The following is a 22,296-nucleotide window of genomic DNA, read 5'->3' as shown; positions in this document are numbered from 1 at the left end:
CAGTAATGCGGCGTAAACCCCCTTATGAGCCGCAGTGGGAACTGCACTGTGTTGCACATAGCAGGGTTTAACGAGTACTGTCTAGGATACGAAGTTCAATTCCTCATAGGGGGTATGAGCCACACGCTCATGGGCCTCACACGAAAAACGTCCAGCAGAATTCTGTGATCAGTTTCTACCTAGGTTGCAACGAGTGTGATTTACTATGCACATCGTACAATGTATAGCGGGCATTACCACATGGCAGTGCTCTCTCCAAATTTAGATGCAAACGTAAAGTAGCTTTACATCTGCCCCTAGATAAAATGTACTCTTATGAGTACGATGCTTCTATAGTGAGCTGGTGAAAATATGTATTTGCATACACCTCTATTTTCATCAGCACAATCAACACAGGAAGTGACAAAGACCGTAGCATATGGCATCACACAACGCATCTACCTTATGAAAAAGTGCAATGAAATACGCTCCGCAGAAATGCTTTCATTAACACATGACTCGCAAAGGCTTACTATTTGCATGAAAAGCGACGGGAAGTCAGGAAATCTTCACCTGTGGAGAACCGCATCTTGAAATCTACATAAGACCCGCCGTGGCTGCTCAGTGGCTATGGTGTTAGGCTGCTGAGCACAAGGTCACGGGATCCAATCCCGGCCACGGCGGCCGCATTTCGATGGGGGCGAAATGCGAAAACGCCCGTGTACTTAGATTTAGGTGCACGTTAAAGAACCCCAGGTGGTCGAAATTTCCGGAGTCCGACACTACGGCGTGCCTCATAATCAGAAAGTGGTTTTGGCACGTAAAACCCCATAATGTGTGCAAATCTACATAAATAATTGCATGTGCATCAATAATATATATATATAGGCTCCAAACGATAGGAAATCCAAAATTACAACGAGTATGCTTGACCTGGTCAGTTTTTGTTCGCATTGGTTATTTCTGGTACTAATATTTACAGGGCTGACACGAGAGCGCGATGTGCCAGTTCAGCAATAACATTTTTGTAATTACATTGTACTGCTTAGGTTTAACGTAATATATTCTTTCGTCAAGTGAATAGAGTCTTGCACAGACTTGACTACGTGTGATGACAATCCACTGCTACCAAATCTAAAAGCAGACATACAGTTTAATTTTCTCGAATATTAGTTCCTAAATGAAAGTTTGAAATTTTTACCAGAATGTAACCAGGACGCGACATTTATTATATAACAGTTGATGGAAGGTAAGTTGTGTGAGTCATAATACGGTTTACTTTAAAATACGAAGTTGAGTTCACAAAGTCAGTAAGAGGAAGGTTTAGCCCTTAAGCTCCTATCTAGATAAATAGGAACAGTTTTTTTCGGCAACTGTGCACCAAATTTCATGAGGTTTATTGCATTTAAAAAGAGAAGTAACATCTAGTGGCTGTTGGTTGTGAATATTTTATTTAGGCCGTCCATTCTTTAATAAAAAACAGCCACACAGACCCAGCGCTGTCTTTGTGTGTCCACCCCTTTATACGTCCTTGTTCAGTCGCGTTTCCACATTCTATCACGCATTCAAACCAACTAGCCCGTCAACGTGTTTTAACTAAATTAACCAGCACGGTGTCCGATTTTCTTAGCCTTTGGTGTGCACTCAACAAAGGTTTTATTTTCAGATACGCCCTAATTAGGCCCCATTACCGCACTGCTCGCTAGACTTCCTATAAATTGAAAAAGCTTTGTTAATTACGAAAATTAACAAATTATGACGCTAAAAGTAAATATGCTCATTTAATTCGCGTGTTTCTGGTGATTACACAGTGTAGAAAGAAGCAGGGACATCATTGGATGACTCACTTCAACGTAAGAAGAAAAGCTGGAGTGGAGTATCAGTGCAAGACATGCTTCTTCCTTCCGGGTGTAAGGCAACTCCGCAAAAAATTTTGCATGGTCTCATAGAAGGAGTTTTACTCTTGAACGGCCATCGCGCTATATGAATACACAACATTTATGTTTCACGTTGAACGAGGATGTACCGGCTCAACGTCAGGTTTTCCTGTCCAAGTAAAACATGACGTGCTACCCAAGCAAACGATCTACTTAATGAAAAAACACGCCGCTGTATTCACATTGGAACTCCAAAAAGAAAACTAAAATAAAAGACACGAAGAAACACATTCTCACTTAAAAAAAAGAAAGGGGGGGGGGGGGGTTGCTTGGAGATTCCACATGCTCTGACTCATAACGAACTCCACTGCGGTGTACCGCGCATCGTAAACGGCTTTTCGGGACTCGCATGATGTGAAGTCAAATAACTGAAGACTGGGGTTCGGGTGCGTGAGCGTACCTTGACACACACGAAAACGACAGGAAAAAATAGAGACAAGACAGACAACACACAAAGATCGTAAAGCTGACGAAAATAAAGTTTTCGAGACCTGAAAGTGCCAATGCGTCATTGAGCAGAGTTATGCGTGGTATGCATAGGCAAACATATCTGAAGACCTCGTTCAAAAGCCCGACGTAACTCCGGAGTATTTTCATCTTTGATGACAAAGGTAGGAATGGAACATCAGAAGCAAATGGTAGGAAGCGATGATATGATTTCCGCATGGCACGCACGTGGGCTTGTGTATGGGTTATTCAATTGAGCGACGTTCGTATTCTACCGGTCCCTCTTGGTCCGGCTTTCCGCATATATGGCAAATAATATTCCGACTTGGGAGTGGTGCAACGGGTCAAATTCTACGAAGCGTTTCGTGTTCCTATTTCTTCTTATTTATTGAAATACAATCAAGGCCAAAAGGACGTCACGGAAGGGTGTTCGGCAAGATGTAGATATAATATAGCAAGGGAAACGGGAATAATGCATGAGTAAAACAAAAGAAAAAGCCACTTCAAGATATACATACAACTCAAGCTCTAAGTACAGGGCGAAATGTAAGCAATATATTACAGCATGTGATCATCAAAGGCTAGATTAAATGCATCAAGCTGGTAGATTGAAAAGATGGAGGTGGGCAACGTTTTGTAATTTCGACTTGACCGGTGAACAAATGAATAATTAAACTGGTTAGACTTTCACAAGTGAACGCCAACTTTATATGAATGTTCAGCGCAAGACGAAGTGAAAAATGGTTCTGAAAGAAGTTCGTTTTTCAATTCATGGTTCAGGTAATATATCTTAAAGAAAAAGATACACGTGACGATATTGTACAAAGTGAGAGCAATAGAAGGTTTAGGCTTCCTTTCATACTTGATACGCTAGATGTGCGATGATAATTTGCCAAAACAAAGCGAGCACTACGATTGTTAACTGATTCCAGACTATTCATGAGTAATCATGATGTAGATCCCCATACATAGCTTGCATACTATAACTTTGAGTGTACGGGTGTTTTATAAAGCAATGATTTTAGCGATGACGGAGTCTTGGAGAAGCTTCGTTTTATGTCCGAGGTTACGATTAGCGTTGTTTAATATGTAATTTATGTCCGCTTCCCAAGAAAGATTACAGACAAAGTGAACTCCGAGATACTTATATGTTTCTAGTTTTTCCATAAGGGTCCCATCTATGCAATAGTGGCGAGTGTTTGTAGAATTGCTGGTACAGGAAATGCATAAAAGCTTACACTTTTCTATATTAAGCTGCATCTGCCAGTTTCTACATAATATCAAAATAAACAATTTAGCATTGTGTGAATAAAAGGTATTAACCTTGTTGATTTTTACCTCGGCAATTATTTAAAAGTGAGCAAGTGACCTAATTACCTTGACACCGTTACCGTACACTTGATAAATTAGAACAATGGTGTTTAACGTGTCAAGTGACATTTGGGCTCTGACATTGTTTTTTTCGTAGTTGCTCCTGCCTTATCTTAATTTGGTCCTAGTGGACCAGGAAGCCAACGAAATATTTGATAGCCTTGTTATGAGTAGTTCAAATTTACGTAATTTAAAGAGTTTCCCTATATAGAAATACGCCTTCAATATCACTCCCATGGCGAAAATTTAACAACTCCAGCTAGCTGAGTACTATGCAATATACTCAGTCATTCTGCGCATAAACATATCAGTTAAACCCACTAAGTGCAAATTTCAGTTAAATTGCTTCTCCGACGCTGCTTTACGCAGCTTGAATGGCTCATGTGACACAAAAATATCGCCACAGCAACCAAAAGCTTGCGAAACACATCCGTATTAATTACCATCCAGCTTTATGAGAAAGCAAATGTTGGCAAAGCAATTTTATTGTTGTTTGATCCCGATAGACGATATACTACCAAATAATTTAGAACGGGACACTGCGTGTTTTCCCGTGTTTTAATAGCGACACAAGCTTCTCCTATTTCCGCTTCGACGGCTGCGTATAGGCGTTCTCCTAGGGAAACATCAAGTGAAAGTTCACTGTTCAACCTGATAGGTTCCGTTCTTAGCGTTCACGCTATTCTCATTTTGCAATCAATTCAGAATGAAGCATCAGTTATGTTCCGGCCCTATGAACAAGTTCTGCTGGACGGACGGTGATAGGGCACAAGAAGAAGTTTCTGTTAAGCGTGTCCTTCATTTGCCGCCTTGTACGCATGACTATTCATTTAAGATTCCAACAATTGCAGTGTCCTTTTATTTCGCTTACCTTCGCAAAACAGTGTAAAAAATGCCGAGAAATATTACTACACTTTAACATAGTTTCTTCGCCCACAGTAAGAAGGTACACTCAGAAAAAAGCAAGGTGTTATGCTTCGGTGTCAGCGCGTTGGCCATTTCAAACATATCTGCCCGACTTCTCTCCCGCTGTTTCACAGTTTCGTGGGAAGAAGCCTTGTTGCTTCCTTCGTGACAGAGAACAGAAAAACAGTGCACACTTACTCCGCGCCTTCTGGGAGATCTTTTCGAGCATCGAGCGGATATCGCCGAAGTCCTCGTGCTCGTCGAACGAGTGGTGCGTTGCGTTTTTTCCCAGCGCGGTGAACACCGACGAGAGGGAGAAGTAGCAGTCGGTGTGGCCCTTGGAGTTGTCGCGGTACTGGTGGAATAGTAGCGCAACCACGGTCCAGTCAAACTGGCGCATTACCTCGACGAACACCTGGCCGAGGCTGGAGAAGGAGCCGTTCATGCGAGTGAGCAGCCGGTAGTAAATGGACTTGGTGTCGAAGTGTTCGTTCTGGCCGGCGGCCGTCAGCAAAGGCAGCCCCCACTCGGAGGCGTATCTGATCACTGGGGCCAGCACGTACGGGCACGAGGGCCCAAAGAAGACGTCCACCTGTCCCGAGATGTAGTAGTCAAACACAGACAGCGGGCCATTGGTGGACGAGCACTTCGTGTCGTAGTAGTGCACCACGACGTCGAGCTTCGTCTTGGCGACGGCCACCAGCACAGCCGGCAGGACCTTCTTCAGGGCGTACGGCTGGTCGTCGTCGTCCGGTGCCAGTACGAGAAATTGTGGGAGGCGGGGCGATGCGCGACGCAGGCTCTCGCTGCGAATGCGCTCGGCCCTGCCGATCACCACCTCGCGATTGCTCGAAGACGATGTGTCGTGGGACACGGCCGTTGCGAAGGCAGCTCCCACCAGTAACGCCATCGCAAGTGAAGCGGAGCTGTGAGACGAGAATCTACGGAGCGCTGTCATGTCATCCGTCGACCGCGTGCTGTCCCGAGCCGTCGACTGCTTCCCAACTCGGGACGCGCGCTCGGCGAGCGATTGTGCGCACGCGGCGAACTACAGCGGCCGGCGGAGAGAGAGTTCCCGAGCAATCTTCACACTTTCTTTTTTCTTCGCGCTGTGTTTGTCGCGACCCCTCTTCCCTACCATATTCCTCTGGTGGTTGCGACATATTCTAGAGCGAGGGAGAGCAAAGAAGCAAGCGGCGTGTGATCTTCAGAAAAGGCGCTCGCAAAGCCGTGTGCCGCCATCTCGTGGAGGTAGCTGCAAGCGAACGCTGGACAAAATATTTTTCAAACAGAGGGGGCGTGGGCGTTGGGCGCCACCGGATGTTGCCTTGGGAACCGCTCTCATCACCCAAGGCTCATCTGCCGTTGCACAATTCAAGAGGCACTGTTAATAACTAAAGCGACATGGAAGCATCACTAGGCTCAGCTGACGAGTAGCGAATGCCACAACTACGTGCTCCCCTCCATACCATCAACCTCTTCCTGCCTGTAATTCAAACTCCTTTTCTGTTGTCTTTTCATGTTATTCTCTCTCTCTCTCTCTCTCTCTCTCTATGGCCGTGTTTCAACATTTATATCCCCCCCCCCCAATGCATTGTAGCAAACCGGAAACTCGACTCTGGTTAACCTCCTTGCCATTCCTCTCTCTCTCTCTCTCTCTCTTCCTGACAGCTGTGATATCAACGTGCCGCACAATACTCGCGTAGTGACCTAGCAACGCAAGTTAATTCACATCACGAGGCACCAAGGCCGCGCCCAGTGCCAGCGCCCAGAGAGTTCCGAAAATGTAGCATATTTTATTCGCATTTATTTCTTATCTGTAAGCATCAGTTTGCCACATGAATTTCAGTTATCTCTGCGTTGTATGAGGTAACAAGCTGCAGCGCACATAAGCTTATGAGGCACTCAATTCACTACAGGAACTCTTCAATGTACTGCTTTGAATTGCACAAGACGATGTGTGCACAAAAACAAGATGAAAAATCGACCCGTCATATGTGTGTGTGTCACTGCTGCAAATCTGTAGTATCATGCACAACCTTATTGTTCCAAGTCCACAATAGGATGTTTTACAATGAACACATAGATATTTGCTAAATATAATAAATATTTCCCGAAAGGAGACCGCAAAAATACTTTCAACGTAGGGAGCCCACCTCGTACTCCCTATACAGCATGAAGTCGGGACAACTTAGTAGTCTCCGAAAAAAAGTTTGCCAGAATATACGTGGTGTTTTGCTTATTTGTCCCAGTCCCCGGTACGTCTTGCTTGTTAGCAAGCTTCCCCTTGTAGCACCATTCTGTATGCCTTGGCATCTCAAAGATTTTTCCTCAAATTTTTTGTCTTTATAGGAGCGGCCCAAAAGTGGCATTTGGGCCTCTCCCACGGCGACAATTTTTTGTGTGGCGCCCCTAATGCACCTATTGAGGTGGACGCCTTCGGGTTGGATACAAACACTCCTTTCCAAGCGCTGAAGAATCATAATGGCGGAGCACCATCTGGGAGCACGCCTGTACCTGTTTCACCGGTAGGTACCCGGCGGCAGCACTTGCCTCCCATAGCCATGGCGAATGCTCTTCAACAAGGCCGTCTGTGGTTGGACAAGAGACGCCTAGTGACCATGCCTCTCACGTAATATATCTATTGGGCCCTCTTTCAATATCTGAATCCCAGAAGCCAAGCACCAGGACAGGGGACCTCTCTACCCATTAGAAGAAACCAGTGGGTTTCCGGTGGCACCGGGATTAGACTCAGTTGTAGAGGCAGATACTCTAGCACAATGGCACCGCTACAGCAGAGTTTAATAATATTAATAACCAGCGGTTCTTTAACATGCACATAACGCACAGTATACGGACGTTACTGCATTTCGCCCCCATCGAAATGCAGTATTCGATTCCGTGACCTGGCGCTGCGCAGCGCAACACCAAAGCAACTAAGTAACCACGGTTGGTCGATAATTCTTTCTTCGTTATTTTAATGAGTAATAAAAAAAAGAGCATTAATCTATTGCACAGCAAGACGCGATACTCATTTTTTTAGGAATTGTTTCACCACTTCAAAGCGCATGTCCTAGAGGCTACAACTTTTAGTAAACGAAATCTGGCAGATAAAAATTATCTAGAAAATCACCGGGCAGTTTTGTTCGAAGGACTTAGGTTTCCTTCAAAACTGCTCAGAGGGTGTTGTAAAATACGCGGGCACGCCATCCTGCTGCGACGCAGCATGCAACGCAACTCTTCTGTACAGGAGAAACAGCACCCTGGCAGATATTAGGCGTTTCACAACGCTGGCGTAGTGACGAGACCCGGCACCGGCGTTGCCGGCGTCACAGTTCAGTGGCGCAGCAGTTGAAACCGACGCAAAATCCGTCAGCGTTTGTAGCTTGAAGTGCATTGCTCGTTACACTTGCGCCACTATGCGGCATGCATACAGCCGTACAGCAGGAACACTAGTGTTTGCGCCCACAACGTTCAAGCCAGCAGCGGAAGGAGTGATGGTATCCTGGCTCTGCCGCATAGCTGATTGAGCGAAGCGTGATGGTGCATCTCCTAGGCTTCGTCATTTTTATTGCGATAGCGATTATATGGACACTTCAGGCGCATCTATGCCGTCGCCGTCGCCGTTATGTTCCATATAAAGCCCAAGGGCGATAACACCATCGCCGCGCAGCCTACATGTATGTGCGAGTGAAAGTGTGTGAGGGGAGCCAACGGTCGCGACTCAATCTCACCCCCGCGAAGGGCAAAAAAGTGGGGAGGATAGCTTGCCGTGTGCCGTCACGCGCGAGACACCCAACTTTGCGATGCACCAAGGGGAGGGGAGGAGGAGGCGTTGTCCTCCGGCTGCAAGTGCGCAGGTGGCGGCTGCGAGCGGTCGCGCCTTGAGAGCGACCTACAATGGGGACAGAGTCTAGGTGGGTCAGCGGTTCACAGCTTTGTACGTGGTGTGTGTGCTTGGCGCTCAGTCGGCGTTGAAGCGATAAAGAGCACGAAGATCACCTCACTCGCTGCGGCTGCCGCGTTTGCTTATGCCAGCGAGTGTCCGCGGTCATCGAGTATGATGTGTTCCTATTTGCTGTGCGCGCTGACACCATGCTTGTTATTTAGTTAGCAAGTCAATGTTTACAAGTTCATACGGCCGATAAAAAGTACTGTGCTTACTTGGCATGACTGGCCGCCAATTTGCTATCGCAGTCGATGCTTGGCGTTTCCAGCGAAACTGCAACTTTTTTATGCGAGAGCGTGAGATGGCCCATTGAGCTAAAACGCCGGCGTCTGTCATCTGTAGCGGCAAAACGGCACTTTAATTCGCATCGCCATTGGCTGCGACGCCACGTCACGAGCATGCCTCGACGGAGCACAGCTGGCGAAAGGGAACACCTACACTTTTAGAAAAATGTACACCCTTTGGGCCTATCTTGTCCCACAACAACCTTCGTCATCTGCCTTGCCAGCATTTCCTTTCTTTAACGCTGCGAGCCCGGCACTTCTAAGTCACAAACGACTTGTGCGTTATCAGCGTGACACAGCATTCTCGAGAGGAAACTAGTGAGCACCGAGTTTTCAAGATCGAAAACGCAAGCAGGGCAGATGACGATTATTGTTGCGGGACAAAATAAACCCAAAAGTGTGCAAACTTTTTGAAGAATGTACTGCCGAACTGGCGCGCCAGGTATTGCGTGAGGGGAGAGGGCATCGCCGTGGCGTCACATCACCCTCGCTCTCGGCGCGAGCGCCCCTCAATGGAGCACAGAAAACACCTAGACAGCAGGCATGTGCACTCTGCTTTATGACGTCATGCTATTTGGACAGAAATTTGCACTGTCAAGCGCGGCGTGAAGAAAGCGGTAACGTCAAAATTACCGTGGCTTACTCTGGAGCATTCCGATTAGATCGTCTGGCCATCGGCCAAGATAGCATGACGTCATGGATCTTTGTGCACAGCCATTGTGCTATCTAGGAGGCGTTGGCAGAGCAGGCGTTAGGGAACACCTGCTGCTGCGCTTCGTATTTTGTGAGAAAAGAGGGCATCGCAGGCTGCTGCTGCTCGCTGGCCTGGACAGCACGTACCGGTATGGTACGTGCTCTTACCGCCAAACCCGAAGGACGTATCAACGCCGTTCAATTGGACATTAATGCACTCGCATTCACAACTCATAAGGAGCGCGCAGGTGTCATGAGATTTGTCTTTTTTGTCTTCTTTTTTTTTCAGTCACACGCACTGCGCTTCTCTCGTAGCTCTGCAGATCTAAGGTTGCATGCCCGTAGCGCACGCGCGCCGTCTATACAGAGACAGCACCACGCCGATGGAGCCGTCGATAGCGCGAACGCGTCTCGAGAGTTCGTATTATATCTATCGAAATAAAATTAATAACAGCAACGCTGCCACTAGTCATTTGTAAAGGTGCCTTCCTGAATGTGACGAGTTGCAAAAGGAGGAGCACGCTTTACAGAACAACCTTTGTAGAACGACGTTGGCAACGAGCGCTGGGATGCTGCATCATTTATCACCGGTCGATTTGCATAAATCAACACAAATGTGAAATATTTGGGGCGGGGCTGTTGTTATATTTAGTCGCGGTGTACCTCAGGGAAAAGAGTTGTTGGTGAAGACAGTATTACATTCGACCGTTCACTGTCGCTCACGGCCTGTTTATATACCCTGTACTAGGTGCAGCAGCGATAATTCGTAAAAAACATGTTCGAAGAGCGCCTACTCACCTGCTCCTTTTAAATGCGGAAGCGTTTCAATGGTATCCCAACAATAAAACTATCCGTCCGTCACTGCTTCGCGTAAGACGATCGCTTTCAAGATAGAGCGAGACAGTTGTGAAAGAAGACGATGATCACGCGAGCAGTGGCAAGAACGCGCCTCTATGACCACGTGACATGCACAATCAGGTACGCAGCACAACTGTAGAGAAGTCGTGCCTTCGGTTCGAAACATCATCAGTGCACTTGGCGCCGCCACCTGCAGTAGTTCCCTTGCCTCAACAGTTCCCGTTGCACCACCTTACACAGCAGTACGTGTCACCACAGAGCTGTCGCATTTACCGTAATTGCGCCAAGACGACCGCTGCCGCTTAGTGAAGAAGAAAGGAAGCGCAGAAATGCAGAGTGTCAGCATGAACACAGATTGTGCCAGAAACAAATGAACGACGCTGCGCTGAGCGGGGAACTACAGCCACACGCTGCCCCAACACCACGAACGCATCAACGACAAACGGCAGGACGCCGTGCCGACCCCGCCCGATACCGACCTTGCAGGGAAAGCTGCATACATTTCCTTCATTTCCCACATCTTCCTCGTCATTTGACCCCACGTCCACATACACTGCGAGCTCTCTATAACACGAGTGAATATTCCTTCTACTCGCCTCTTCTACGTCGTCTCGTGCAGGTCTCACTTAACAGCTTGGTGTTGATACCGTGCTTCTCCATTTAACGATACTTTCACGGTCGTTCTCGCAATTATACCAAACACACCAGCGCACGAACACTCACCAACACGGCAGTACTACGAAATGCTTACACATCATTCAGATAACTCCCTGAAGAGATTCTACGTAAAGTTTTTCTGTCGCGTTGTCTCCGCACCTCGGAAAAATTAATCTAGACCCGCAAAAGTAATATCTTCATGGAAACAAATCGTTTGGATGTTTGTTACTATATGCTGTCCACGCTCTATACTGAAGCGTTCGCATTTATCATGATGATTGGAACGATAGCTAAATAACCTCGGTTAATCAGTAAATTATGTTTTTCAAGTAAATAGACTTGGTTGCCCAATAAAAGAGTGAACAGTGTTGTGTCGGTTAAATTTGTGGATCGAACACAAGCTTTTTTTAATTTATTTATTCCAAGGTATGGCAAAAGTTAGCTGAAGTAGTGCTAATTGTCACGTATAGGAACATGTGTACGTTCTTATTTGCATGTAACCGAGCGAAATAAGTGTAATTATGTGTGGGGTACGTGGCCTAGCTGCAGCTAGTCACCCCATGCGTGATAACATGTTCTGAGAAGAGCAACCACTGATCGAAAAGCACGCAACTTTCATGAACGTAAACTTGTTGTTAATTGCTTATGAGAGAAATTTACCTTGGGGCCAATTCCACTTGCTCTATTCTAATACACCTAAAACGCAGAAATGGTTTACAGAATAACTGCTATATCAGTATGAATAAACTTTGCTGCATTTCAGAGAGTATATAAGATATAATTTTTTACGACAATTTCCGAAGATTGTTTAGTTCGAAAACATAGAAGCACGAAGTTTACAAATCGGTAGAACTGCACCAAAAACAAACGTCGCAGCTCTGTACACGGTATCTAAGAGAACATCTCCACCAGACAAATTTGACATAGACGTTTATAGTTTAAATTAAATTGTTACAATGCTTGCAAGAGTTCTGTGAAAGTCCTACTGACAAGTAAACGTACATGTCGAATCGGTGTATAATAAGTCAATTAGTTTTAGCGTTGCATTATTGGCACAACTTAATCATATCATTTTTATTAATGACACACTGAGCTATAAACTTGGTGCTTGATCTTCTGAAGCTTTTTTCAATTTTGAACAATTTTCGTAAAAAAAAGGCAGTCTAAATAATAACATTAACTGCTACAGTCACAAAATTTTAACAGTTCTTTCTAAATGCGACAAACATGATCAAAATCGGTTCAATTATACGCGATAAAAATAATTCCCCAGTTTTCATGTACTTCGAAGCCGCTGAATAAAGCTTCCTCTTACGTAACTTTCTCCGTGCTCACAAAGTCACTAATGATATAGCCACAAGAAGTGACCATCTGCTAGTGATAAAAAAATAATGCTAATGCGACGGGTAGCACAGCATATTTTTTTTAGAAAGGTTCCTATTAAATACCAATCTAAAGGGAAAAACTTGTAGATCTAGATCATTGTGGGTAATTGACGCTATACACAATCCTAATGTAATAAGTATCACAAGCGTCTTCTCATTCCTATCATGTGGTAGATGGGAACATTTTCTCTCACTCGACCTAAGTAGACCAAAATATTTTGGAAACAAAAAGAAAAAAAAAAGAGTAGAATTAGAAGAGGTCATCCTCTTAAAGTCAGTGCTTTAGGGGCCCATAACGTTAAAGAAGAGGCACAGCCATGGGAAAAAGAAATTATGAAGTGTAAAGATAGTTCACTTTTCTCCTAACTGAAAACTACACATCTGATATGGTGTGGCATGTTCAGAGGGCACGGAAAGACCCAACTGAAACAAGATATCTGCGTTCGCCTAACTGTTGCTCTCTGCTTTCGAAATGAGGGCTCTGCAAGCCAAGTACTGATAAAAACCGAACAAGGAGATCCACATCAAGACCCGCATTTTGTATTGTTTCATTTCATTTCCCCACTATTTCCATATACGCCATGCTCAGTCACTCATCCTCATTATAACGATGAAGACCGCTCTAGGAGAGCGCTCTAGCAGACCTAGAGCGGTCTAATGAATGTCTTGTAACTTTAACTTTAACCCAGGGAAAACACGGGGAATGCGGGATATGGAAATTCAGGACGATGAGTAAAAGAACAAGGTGAAAGCAGCAGCCAACGTTTCGACAAGTGGACTTCTCTTTTTCAAGGCGACATGTACTCTCCTCGGCCTAGTATGGGTAGGTGCGGATCTTGTAAAGGGGAGAGGGTAAGGCGGGTGGGCGAGGTAACGACAGAGGGTGTGTAAGCGGTGAGGGTGTAGAATTGAAAAGAAGGCAATGCGCTACTGAAAGTCGGGGGAGGAAAGTGAGATAGCGCCATGCGTCAGCCGGTTTACATGTCTTTGTGGGTCCCTCTTTTCGTGGAAGGGGCCTGTAGGACAACGGGGGAGGGAGGACACTCGTTACTTGATAATATTACGTAGTATTTTAGTAGGATGTTGTTTATGTATGGGAGGGCATGAGAATATTTTGTTATAAAGGCTGGTGGTCTCTCAGAGTCTCGTGCAGACTGTTTCTTAGCTAACTCCGGTTCCCTCTCCAATCTTGACGTGACGTCGTGAGCCCTGCTGAGAGGAACTCGTGGATAGTTTCTGCTAGCGTCGCTTTAGGGTCATTTGTGTGGTGTATATAATCGATGTCTTCGCTACAGATTTTTCGTGTTCGTTTCACTTGCCTACAAAAATTCCTCACTTACAGTGTCGCGGGTGATGACTGGTGTAGTCTAAATAGTGCTGGCTGTCCGTAGGCTCCCGGTAAAGTGTCGTTGTCAGTTTGCCATTTTCTATATAAACCGTCGTGTCCAGGAAGTTGATTTGACTAGGAGAGTTGGTAGCAGTAAACTTAATACTCGGGTGAAAGTGGTTGAAATGGCTCATTAGGCCGGTTATTGCGTTTGTGCCGCGTTCCCATGTTATCAATATGTCGTCAATGTAACGCAGGTTGGTGTGACATTTTAAAGGATGCGATTTTTTCAGGTTTGCTTTAAGCTGTTCATGAAAATGTTGACACACGTGGAGTGAACGGTGTTCCTATGCTTGTGACGAAAGCTCACTACCTACATATTTGTGTGAGCGACTTAATCTACTCCGTGGTAACATTTTGAATTTCCCGGCAAAGCATTTTCCATGAGTATATTTGCACATTGACAGAGTATAGACATTTTCGATGAAAGCGCCTTGGGGGTCGCCATATTGCTCTCTTCACCTGTGTTCCTCTCCACGTGCTCAGAACATCCGGTGCAATGATTGCCTTAGCTCTCGCTTAGTGGACGAGAACCGGGGCTGCTCTAGGAAGGCGAGTAGGAGTGAGAGGAAGGATGCTAGGAATGGACTCCCGCAGTAGAGCCCTTCTCTTGTGCTTCAGCCGGGCAATCAGGTGATGTGGTGCAAAGACGGATGGCGTGAGGGCTCACTTCACGGCTGCGATGGCCGCCCTCTCTCATCTTTTCACCTCCAGCCTCATGGGCCGCCCTGTCCCTCCTCCCCTAGGCAACATGAGGAGGCGCGCACCCGTAGTTTTTCATTGTCCCCGTAGATAGCGTTGCTCCAGACTGTGTTCCCTTAGAAAACCCAGCACACGATGGCGCCACAATACGCGAGCCTAGGTGCCACCGGATCAATAATTCTCGGTGTTTCGAATTCTGCGCGCTCCCTTCCACCGCCAGCTGTCTGAATGTCACTGTAGGTGGCGTGTCCTACCAACGTCACCACTGCAATGCTCAAGAATGTGCTACATTGTAGGCGGCATATTCACACGGGCCGCCTTCTCATTCTCTTGGACGCGTTGTCATAACAACGGCGGCCCAGTGGATCCGCAGCGTGCTGGTGTCGATGGCAGCATTTTCCAGACATTCATATATTAAGGACGGTAATACCATCGATTCTCAAGTAACTTCCCTATACGTTCCGAAGGCAGAATCTTTTATTATACCATCGCCCCTTGCTTTGGCGAGAGTCTTTGACTGGTGCCTTTCGTGGTACTTTGCCACACTACACGTACCAGGCATGCGCGCTGCGAGCTATCCCTAGCATTACGCGGCGTCGAGTCGCGGAAGCCCGGAGCATGGTTTGCTGAAGTGACAACAGCGCCTATGGGCACGTTGCAAGTGCTAGGCGGCGCCCTGTCTTTCCGACCCCTAGCGCCATCTGACGAATAGTTCCGCGAATGCGGTAGGATTACTCACGGCGTCAGCAGCCCGCGCTGCGTGTTTGGCGCCCTGTCAAACGGTAGCGATGGCGCGAAACAGCGTGCCGATATTAATTTTAACCGGGTTTCGGGAATTACAAGATCTCCACAGCTTTTTTCGTGACAAGAATTTAGAGAAAGGAAGTCGTCTATTTGAAGTGGGGCACGTCTACGACGTGAGGGAAGTGTTGAACTCGCACTGATCGGAAGTGACTGCTAGGTGTATTCCGCAAACGAAAAATAACACACCAGCGAGATGCGTGAAGCTCAGCGTAAGTTACTTCGTTATCTACGGTGTGGACGCATGAAATTATAGGCGACGTTGATTCTTGAAGATCGGTGACAGCAGACAAATCCTAGCGGGGAACTGCGATTGCCGGGCTGGCATCGCAGGGAAGTGCAAGGACGGCGCGGTAGTTTCCCTGTACATACAGGACGGCAAATACGAATCCAAAACATCTCATCCAAGAACGTGGGGCGTACGAACAACTCGCAAGACCTACCCGAGGTATTCTAACGTTGCTCTCCCCAAACACAAAAAAAAGGGGAGGAGCTTACCAGTTGTGTTAGACTACGCTAGGCAAATACTTTCGCCCAAGTTACTGGAAGTGCGATACTTTTATGTTGCGATTCTCCAGTGCGTGCAAAGGAAATTCCAATAAATCACGCCGTCAAAAATTTTGGTGATCTCAACTGCCCCTTAGTTTATCTGCTGGGCGCAGAAGGGTGTATGCCAGCCCAAACAGCTGCAACCCCTCCTCAAATCTCTCAGCAAGCCCTATAGCGCTCTTTGAATGGGAGAGGATTGGGAAAGAGTTCCACTGCTTTACTGCGGTATAGTGTGGGAACAAACTACTTTGTTTGCTGCATATCCTGGTGCGCACTGCAGGTGTCCCGTTGCTGCCATCATTGCTGTAAAAGCAAAGAATTCAGCTTTAACGCGCTTGGCATAACGCCGGAACCTAAAACAGCTTATGCCGTCGGACGAGCGCTATCCAGTGTTGACGCCGTTCTGCTTCATACGGTCGGCTTGGAAACCTGTAAAACATTGTTCTTCGTGAGTTGGTGTGCGTGCTGTTGCAGCCCACTACGTAACAGCTCATGTTGCACTTCGCCATTGCTCAGAAAAGGCAACAGCTACGCGCGAAACAGTGCGCAGACATGCTTTCAGAACGCAAGCGGGCCGGTCGTATCTAAAGCCCCTCCATACACGTTTCCGCCGGGCTTGAGTCGTATCCTGCCGGTTCCGCGCTCGCCGCCGCAAGGCGCGCCCTTGTAGGCGCGGGAACTACGTTCGCAACTTGCCTATATTACTAGTGCTCGGCTTTCTCGCGAATTTCTCGGGGAACGAGAGGCTCAGGCTTAGAACGAACATCAAGCGTTGGGCGCCTCCTCCATACCTGCAATTAGAATAAAACTGCGGGACTTTTAAACGAAGCTTGTCATCACTTCTGCACATTGACCAGACCTTTCCGCACACTCATCGCGTTCCTTCTCTCACGAAGTGACTGGCCCACATTGCAATGATTCGGAATGTTTTCGGTACCACAAATCATTCATAGGCACTACAGGTTGTAGGGGGTTGGAGAAAATGAATAGCGATAAGGTAATGTCGCTTTCTTAAAACAAAGGGAGCCACAGTAAAGCTCTATCCACTCCAGCTGCATTTCAGTTCACACAGAAACGAACCCGTCTGTTCTCAGGAGGCGCCAGCAGAAGCACTGCAAGTCATAAAAAATATTACACACTGTGGGATCTCCAACGGATTGAAACTCCTCAGGACTTCAATAAAGTTCTTGACTGACTGACACTTTAAGAAGAACGTGCCATGTCCGAAGTATCTACGTGGTCCTGCGTATGCGTTTTCTTCCTTGCTTTTCTTCTTTTGTTACTAGAAAAAAGAAGTGGCTTGAGATTTAGCGCATGTTTCCAAGCGTTGCCGCGTCAAGGTCTGGGTATACACTAAAATTTCTTGGCATTTGTGACGCGTATGACATCGCCATTGCTCTGTTTACTCCGGGAAACCCCAAAATCGTCGCGATGGCCGACGCTTGTGACGAAAAACGACGTTGAGCCAGATAACTGGACCTACATGCCCAGCTAACGCCAAGAAAGGGCCGCATCTGACATCTAAATACAGATTGATCTCAAATCGGTTGGTATGTTTTGATTTAAAACTGCCAGCAGGGCCAAAAATACGAAACAGAAGCGTTATCGTGCTCCTAAATAAATTGTGCCCGTGTGTGTCGCATTTTTCTCTTCGCGCAGATGAGAACTGCGAAAAGAAAAACACTATATATATATATATATATATATATATATATATGTATTGTAACGGAGAGAAACAGAAGGGCCGGCCGTCTGCTAGGACGCCTGGATTACTTCTGCCTCCTCATCTTATCCGGCCCCGCCGGATAAGAATTGACACTTCGTGGAGTTCATTTGAAGGCCTGCTTTTCGGAAGACCGCAAGAATTGTGTGTGTACATATTTGAAACCAATAAGTTCAGCTCGGCTTGTCGAATAGCGAATGCGCGGACCTAGTATTATTCATAACTATAACACCCAGAATAAGACGTTTGCTGAAGCGATGTGCATTATTGCGTAACAGGGTTTGCACGGCATTTGGCTATTCAACGCTTTTCAAAGGTGTGTGACGGTTACAAAGTGTGCTTCTTTTAGTTCGGAGTATTTGTTCTGCGTCGTTAGTCAATCTGCGATAGTGAGTGACTGTCCCAAATGGAGCATACTTGCACGAAGAGACAGTGTTGCTAGCCTATGGCGTTAAGGTCTGGTCAAATATGTGGAAGATTGCGCTCTGACACCTACATTATGCAGCATCGGAAGCCGTGTATTACATTCCATGGCAAGTTACAAGCCTAGGCCTTTCGTTGTTTTATAGTTAATTTCTAAAAACTGCTAAGCGGCATTTCTGCATTTCTGAAGTTTGAACGATCCGACTATTTTAAGTATACATTCAAGGCATCAAAGCTCAAAGTCCTCCTAGTTGGCTTATACTTTCTAACAAGATTATCTTGCTCTATCTGCTATGTATGTCGCCTATATGCAATAACCATAACCAGTTTAATGCACTCGTTTCGTTCACCACGGGTTCGTTTTGTTTTTAGTTTTTATATTCAGGCATCCAGGAAAGAAAGTGTTCAGTGAAGGCTTCGGTACAGATACCGTTCCTCAATGGTTACAGTAAATTGAGTCTTGTAAGTGGACTTGAGCGAATGCAATCTGAAAGGTTGGTCAAACGCTCACTCATGAGTTTTGATTTTGTTAGGGTTGTTGTCGCTTAATCCTAGACTAGACGTTATTCTCAGCTTCGTAGCCTGAGTGCCGCACTAACAAACTTTTGTGTTATCTCCGACGCACCGAAGTTCTAATTCCTGCAGAGGCGTTTCGTGTCGAACTACTACTACCTCTTTTTTATAGGACGCCAGCCTGCTGGTTGCTGCTAAGCATTTGTGTCCAATGTCTTGGGGGACAGTCAAAATGAGAAACAGATACACTGTCGCAAGCGAATTCAGGAAGTGAACGTGGTCGCCGTCTTGTGAAGTTCAAGGAAGAAAAAAAGATCTGTCGACCAGGTCACAGAGACATGTATCTTACTGGGCCTCTCCTTTGCCCTTGTGTTAAAGGATCGAAATATAGTTCCTTGTTCCCCTTTTATTTCCAAGTGAGTTAACGCTAACACTTTTTGCGGAGGTCTGTGTACTTTACTCTCGAGCATCTTCGACAGGGCCCCGAAAGTGGCCCCAGGATATGTCCGGCCGCCACCATTCGTGCTTCTATTTGACGTGCGTAAGAACACCCTTCTAACGAAACCACCACCGCGGGGGCACGGCAACAGCAAGAGCAAGCAAAGACATGCGAGGAAAAGAACGGGAGTTGCCTGTAAGGCGGCAGCACATTCGTCCTTTGCTTAGTTGGCTTGAGCGTGGCCTGCGGCACTTCGCCTTCGTTTTTCTTTTGTGGGTTGGACTCGGTGAGCTAGCTAGCAAGAATGCAACAGTGGTTGCGGTGACTTTAGCAAAACGTGGCGCCTTTTAAATTCCTTTCTTTTTTCTTTCCCTTACAACAGCAACAGGCCGATCGAGAACTTCGTCTGTGTGCGTATCAGTGAAGTTGGGGTTTCCTGCCAGGGGCGAGATGTGCAGCGGAAGGACATGCGCGTCGTTACAGAAGGCGCAGACTTTGGAGAAGTGCTCTTGTGCTTTTCGCGTGGTATAACGAAGGTCTGTCTGCATGAGCTCAATATGTTTGCTACATTTGTTGATCTGCTAGAAGTGAAGCAAAGTTCTGCGGAATGTGGCAGATGTGTACAGACGTGTACCAGCGGAACACAGTCGCATCCTGTAACATCGTATTTCAGGAGAGTTGTCGATAGTAGTGCTTGCCATTTCCGCAATTTATGCTTCGATTTCGGGCTGTCTTCTTATGAAGCGAAGAAAGGTTAACGTTCTTCTAGTTATGACTTCACGTGTGTAAAGTCATAACCCGTGAAGATTTGAGCTTACAGTAAATTCCCAGTGTCCCTTCCAATAAAAAGATCTGACTTCCCGTCTTTGTCTTCCCACAAGAAATCTGTCATTCCTTAAAGAAATGGGCAATAATAATGTTTCAAGGTACGGAAGAGCTTGTGAAATCTGCGCGTTCGTGATTAAGCGTGTTTATTTATTTATCTATATTATTGTCTCTGCTTGAATATTAAGGAAAATAGCAGAGATTTGGAAGTGAGCACTTGTCCAAGTTACTGCACTGTATAAACTCAGCGCTAGAAGAAAATGGTGGAGACTAGTTAGTCAGTAGATTTTTCTTCATAGTTTTCGAAGTGTTTATGATAACACAAACAATAAACGGCTCTTGTCGCTTGTTTTAGTTTGCTTTCCAATCTCTTTAGTCGGCCGTGAAGTCGCACAAGCTCGCCTGACTTTCCGTTCTTGTGTGCTGTCCCAAAAACATTCACGAGATTAAGCACATCATCACAGTGCTTTAAAATGTGCAGCGCTTTCTTTTTTTTTTTTTGTACGTTTTGCCGGCGTGCTTTAAAACCAAATCTTTACTGTATAACGAGAATATCAATTTTTTTATGATTTTCGCTTCATAGGGAGAAAGAATCTGCTGAAAAGCTGCTTGGTAAGTTTCGATGCTGCTCTTCTACTGCAACCACGCCGACGTGAGCCGCCGTGACAGAATAGCAGCGCGTTGGCGCACAAAATATAGCTAGAAAGCTTTGAAACATCGACTCCCAAAAGAATATGTATAGAACAAAAGAGAGAGAGGACAAGCCACGCAACTGTGATCAGTGTGTAAACCGTGTTCGAAGGCCTACATTTTCTTTACAACTGTAGCGAGCCGAAAACCTTTACGAGTGCCTTCAAGATGGAGCGTTTGCCTTTGTTTCTATCACCCGTAAGCGGACTTTCTGTACAATACACGACATCCATCGGGGCAGAAAGCACCAAGAGCCACCTCGTTCCTCAGTCAGCTGAGTGCCGGGCGTAAGACTGCGCGACGTTTTTTTCTCCGATGCTGCCAGCACTTGAAGGTTGTTTTCGCTGCAGGCGGTCGCTTTCGCTGTCACTGAGGCATCTCTGTGATGTTGCTTCGAATCGCCATCGGGGCAGCTTCCTTCGTTATTGCTGCAATTTTGCTCGCTTCGATGGCGGTGGATTTTCCCGTGGTTTCGTTCGGCCAGCTCGCGGTTCATGGAATCGATCGGCAGCAACTGTTGTTGCTTTCCAGCGCGATACTTTGAGACGGGAGCCGATAACCTATCTGAAGTGATTTTATTGGTGCTCAGCGCTGCCAAGCTCGCGAATTCTGAAGGAAGATGGATGGTAACGGCGGCACACTGATTGGCCAAGAGAAGCAGTCTCGGATTGCACTAATGTGTTGCAAGTATGTAGGGGCTCGGAACCGTTCATGAAGCGCTAGGTAAGGCTTTCATGTAGAACGTGAATACATGTCGTTGAGAGGCCCAGCTCTGTGAATGATAGAAAAAGATTCAGAGCCATTCTACTCTGTGGAAGTAGATGACTAGCGGAGCTATATATAACAGTAAATAAATTAAAGTAAAACAAGAAAGTAATTTCTCACACGTATGTACTTTTGTATGCTTATTTTTGTATTAACGTTTATCCCGTGACCACAGTAATTACTGCTTTATGGTTACTATGATAGACGACCCTGGGCTCCTTGACGACACTAGAGATCTTGTTAGCGAACGTTAGGTCTATGCAAGACCGATTGCGCGTCGTGGAGACGTTGGTCTTGGTTGAAGGCCGAACTTTCTCAAGAGAAACGCCAAGGGACACTCTCCGTCGGGAACAAGTCAGCCACAGCGACAATGGGATTTGGGTCCACCGGGAGGATCCAGCCAAATGTGTCGTTCATAAATTCTTCAAGGTCCCTCTTTGACGTTCCGGGATCAAAATATACGATGGCGACAACTATTCCGTCGCCAGTTTATGCTGTGACCGCACTAGCTTGAACCACTGGAAATTGCCTTCGTCGTCAACTCAATCCATGTCTCTATCCAGGGTGAAGGTGAAGGTACGCAACTCGATGGGCACCCAATCGGCCTTTACCTTGATCTCCGTCTCCAAGCAGCATGTGCGAGAGGCTTGACTTTCATCTGGGCCAGATGGCCAGTCAAATTTCACCCAAATGCGCACTGCATCGCACGCGTCTACTTCCCTGTACTGGATCTCTCGAAGTACACCGACGGCACCGTTCCCGAGTCCGTCCTTCACGTCGATGTTGAACCATGTAGGGCTTGCCCCGAGCGATCAGTATCATATGGAATAAATTGTCCATTTCAATATACGTCATACCGGCCACCTTAGCCTGTGCGCGAACACAGTCATCGTCGGACCTGCATCCGACGATGACTGTGTTCAACTGTTCTAGCCTCGTGTACGTCTCCCACACGCTGTAGGGCAACATCGGTGCCAAACGCATCCACTTCCTTATTGTAGTATAAGAGTCGC

General features: G+C 46.4%; 1 protein-coding gene across 1 annotated transcript in view; it reads right to left on the bottom strand.

Annotated features, from left to right (window-relative positions):
- Window positions 1-5,622, bottom strand: part of LOC126531601 (atrial natriuretic peptide receptor 1-like) — a 199,702-nt gene extending 194,080 nt beyond the window's left edge. The window contains exon 1 of the mRNA XM_050179199.2: window positions 4,839-5,622. Coding sequence (XP_050035156.1) covers window positions 4,839-5,598 — 760 coding nt within the window. The 5' untranslated portion in view covers window positions 5,599-5,622. The remainder of the gene's footprint in view (window positions 1-4,838) is intronic.
- Between the last annotated feature and the right edge of the window lie 16,674 nt (window positions 5,623-22,296).

Source organism: Dermacentor andersoni, chromosome 5 (genome assembly GCF_023375885.2).
Source record: "Dermacentor andersoni chromosome 5, qqDerAnde1_hic_scaffold, whole genome shotgun sequence".
Lineage (NCBI taxonomy): Eukaryota > Metazoa > Arthropoda > Arachnida > Ixodida > Ixodidae > Dermacentor > Dermacentor andersoni.
The sequence above is the reverse complement of the archived record's forward strand: the minus strand, read 5'-3'. Positions and strand labels throughout refer to the sequence as shown.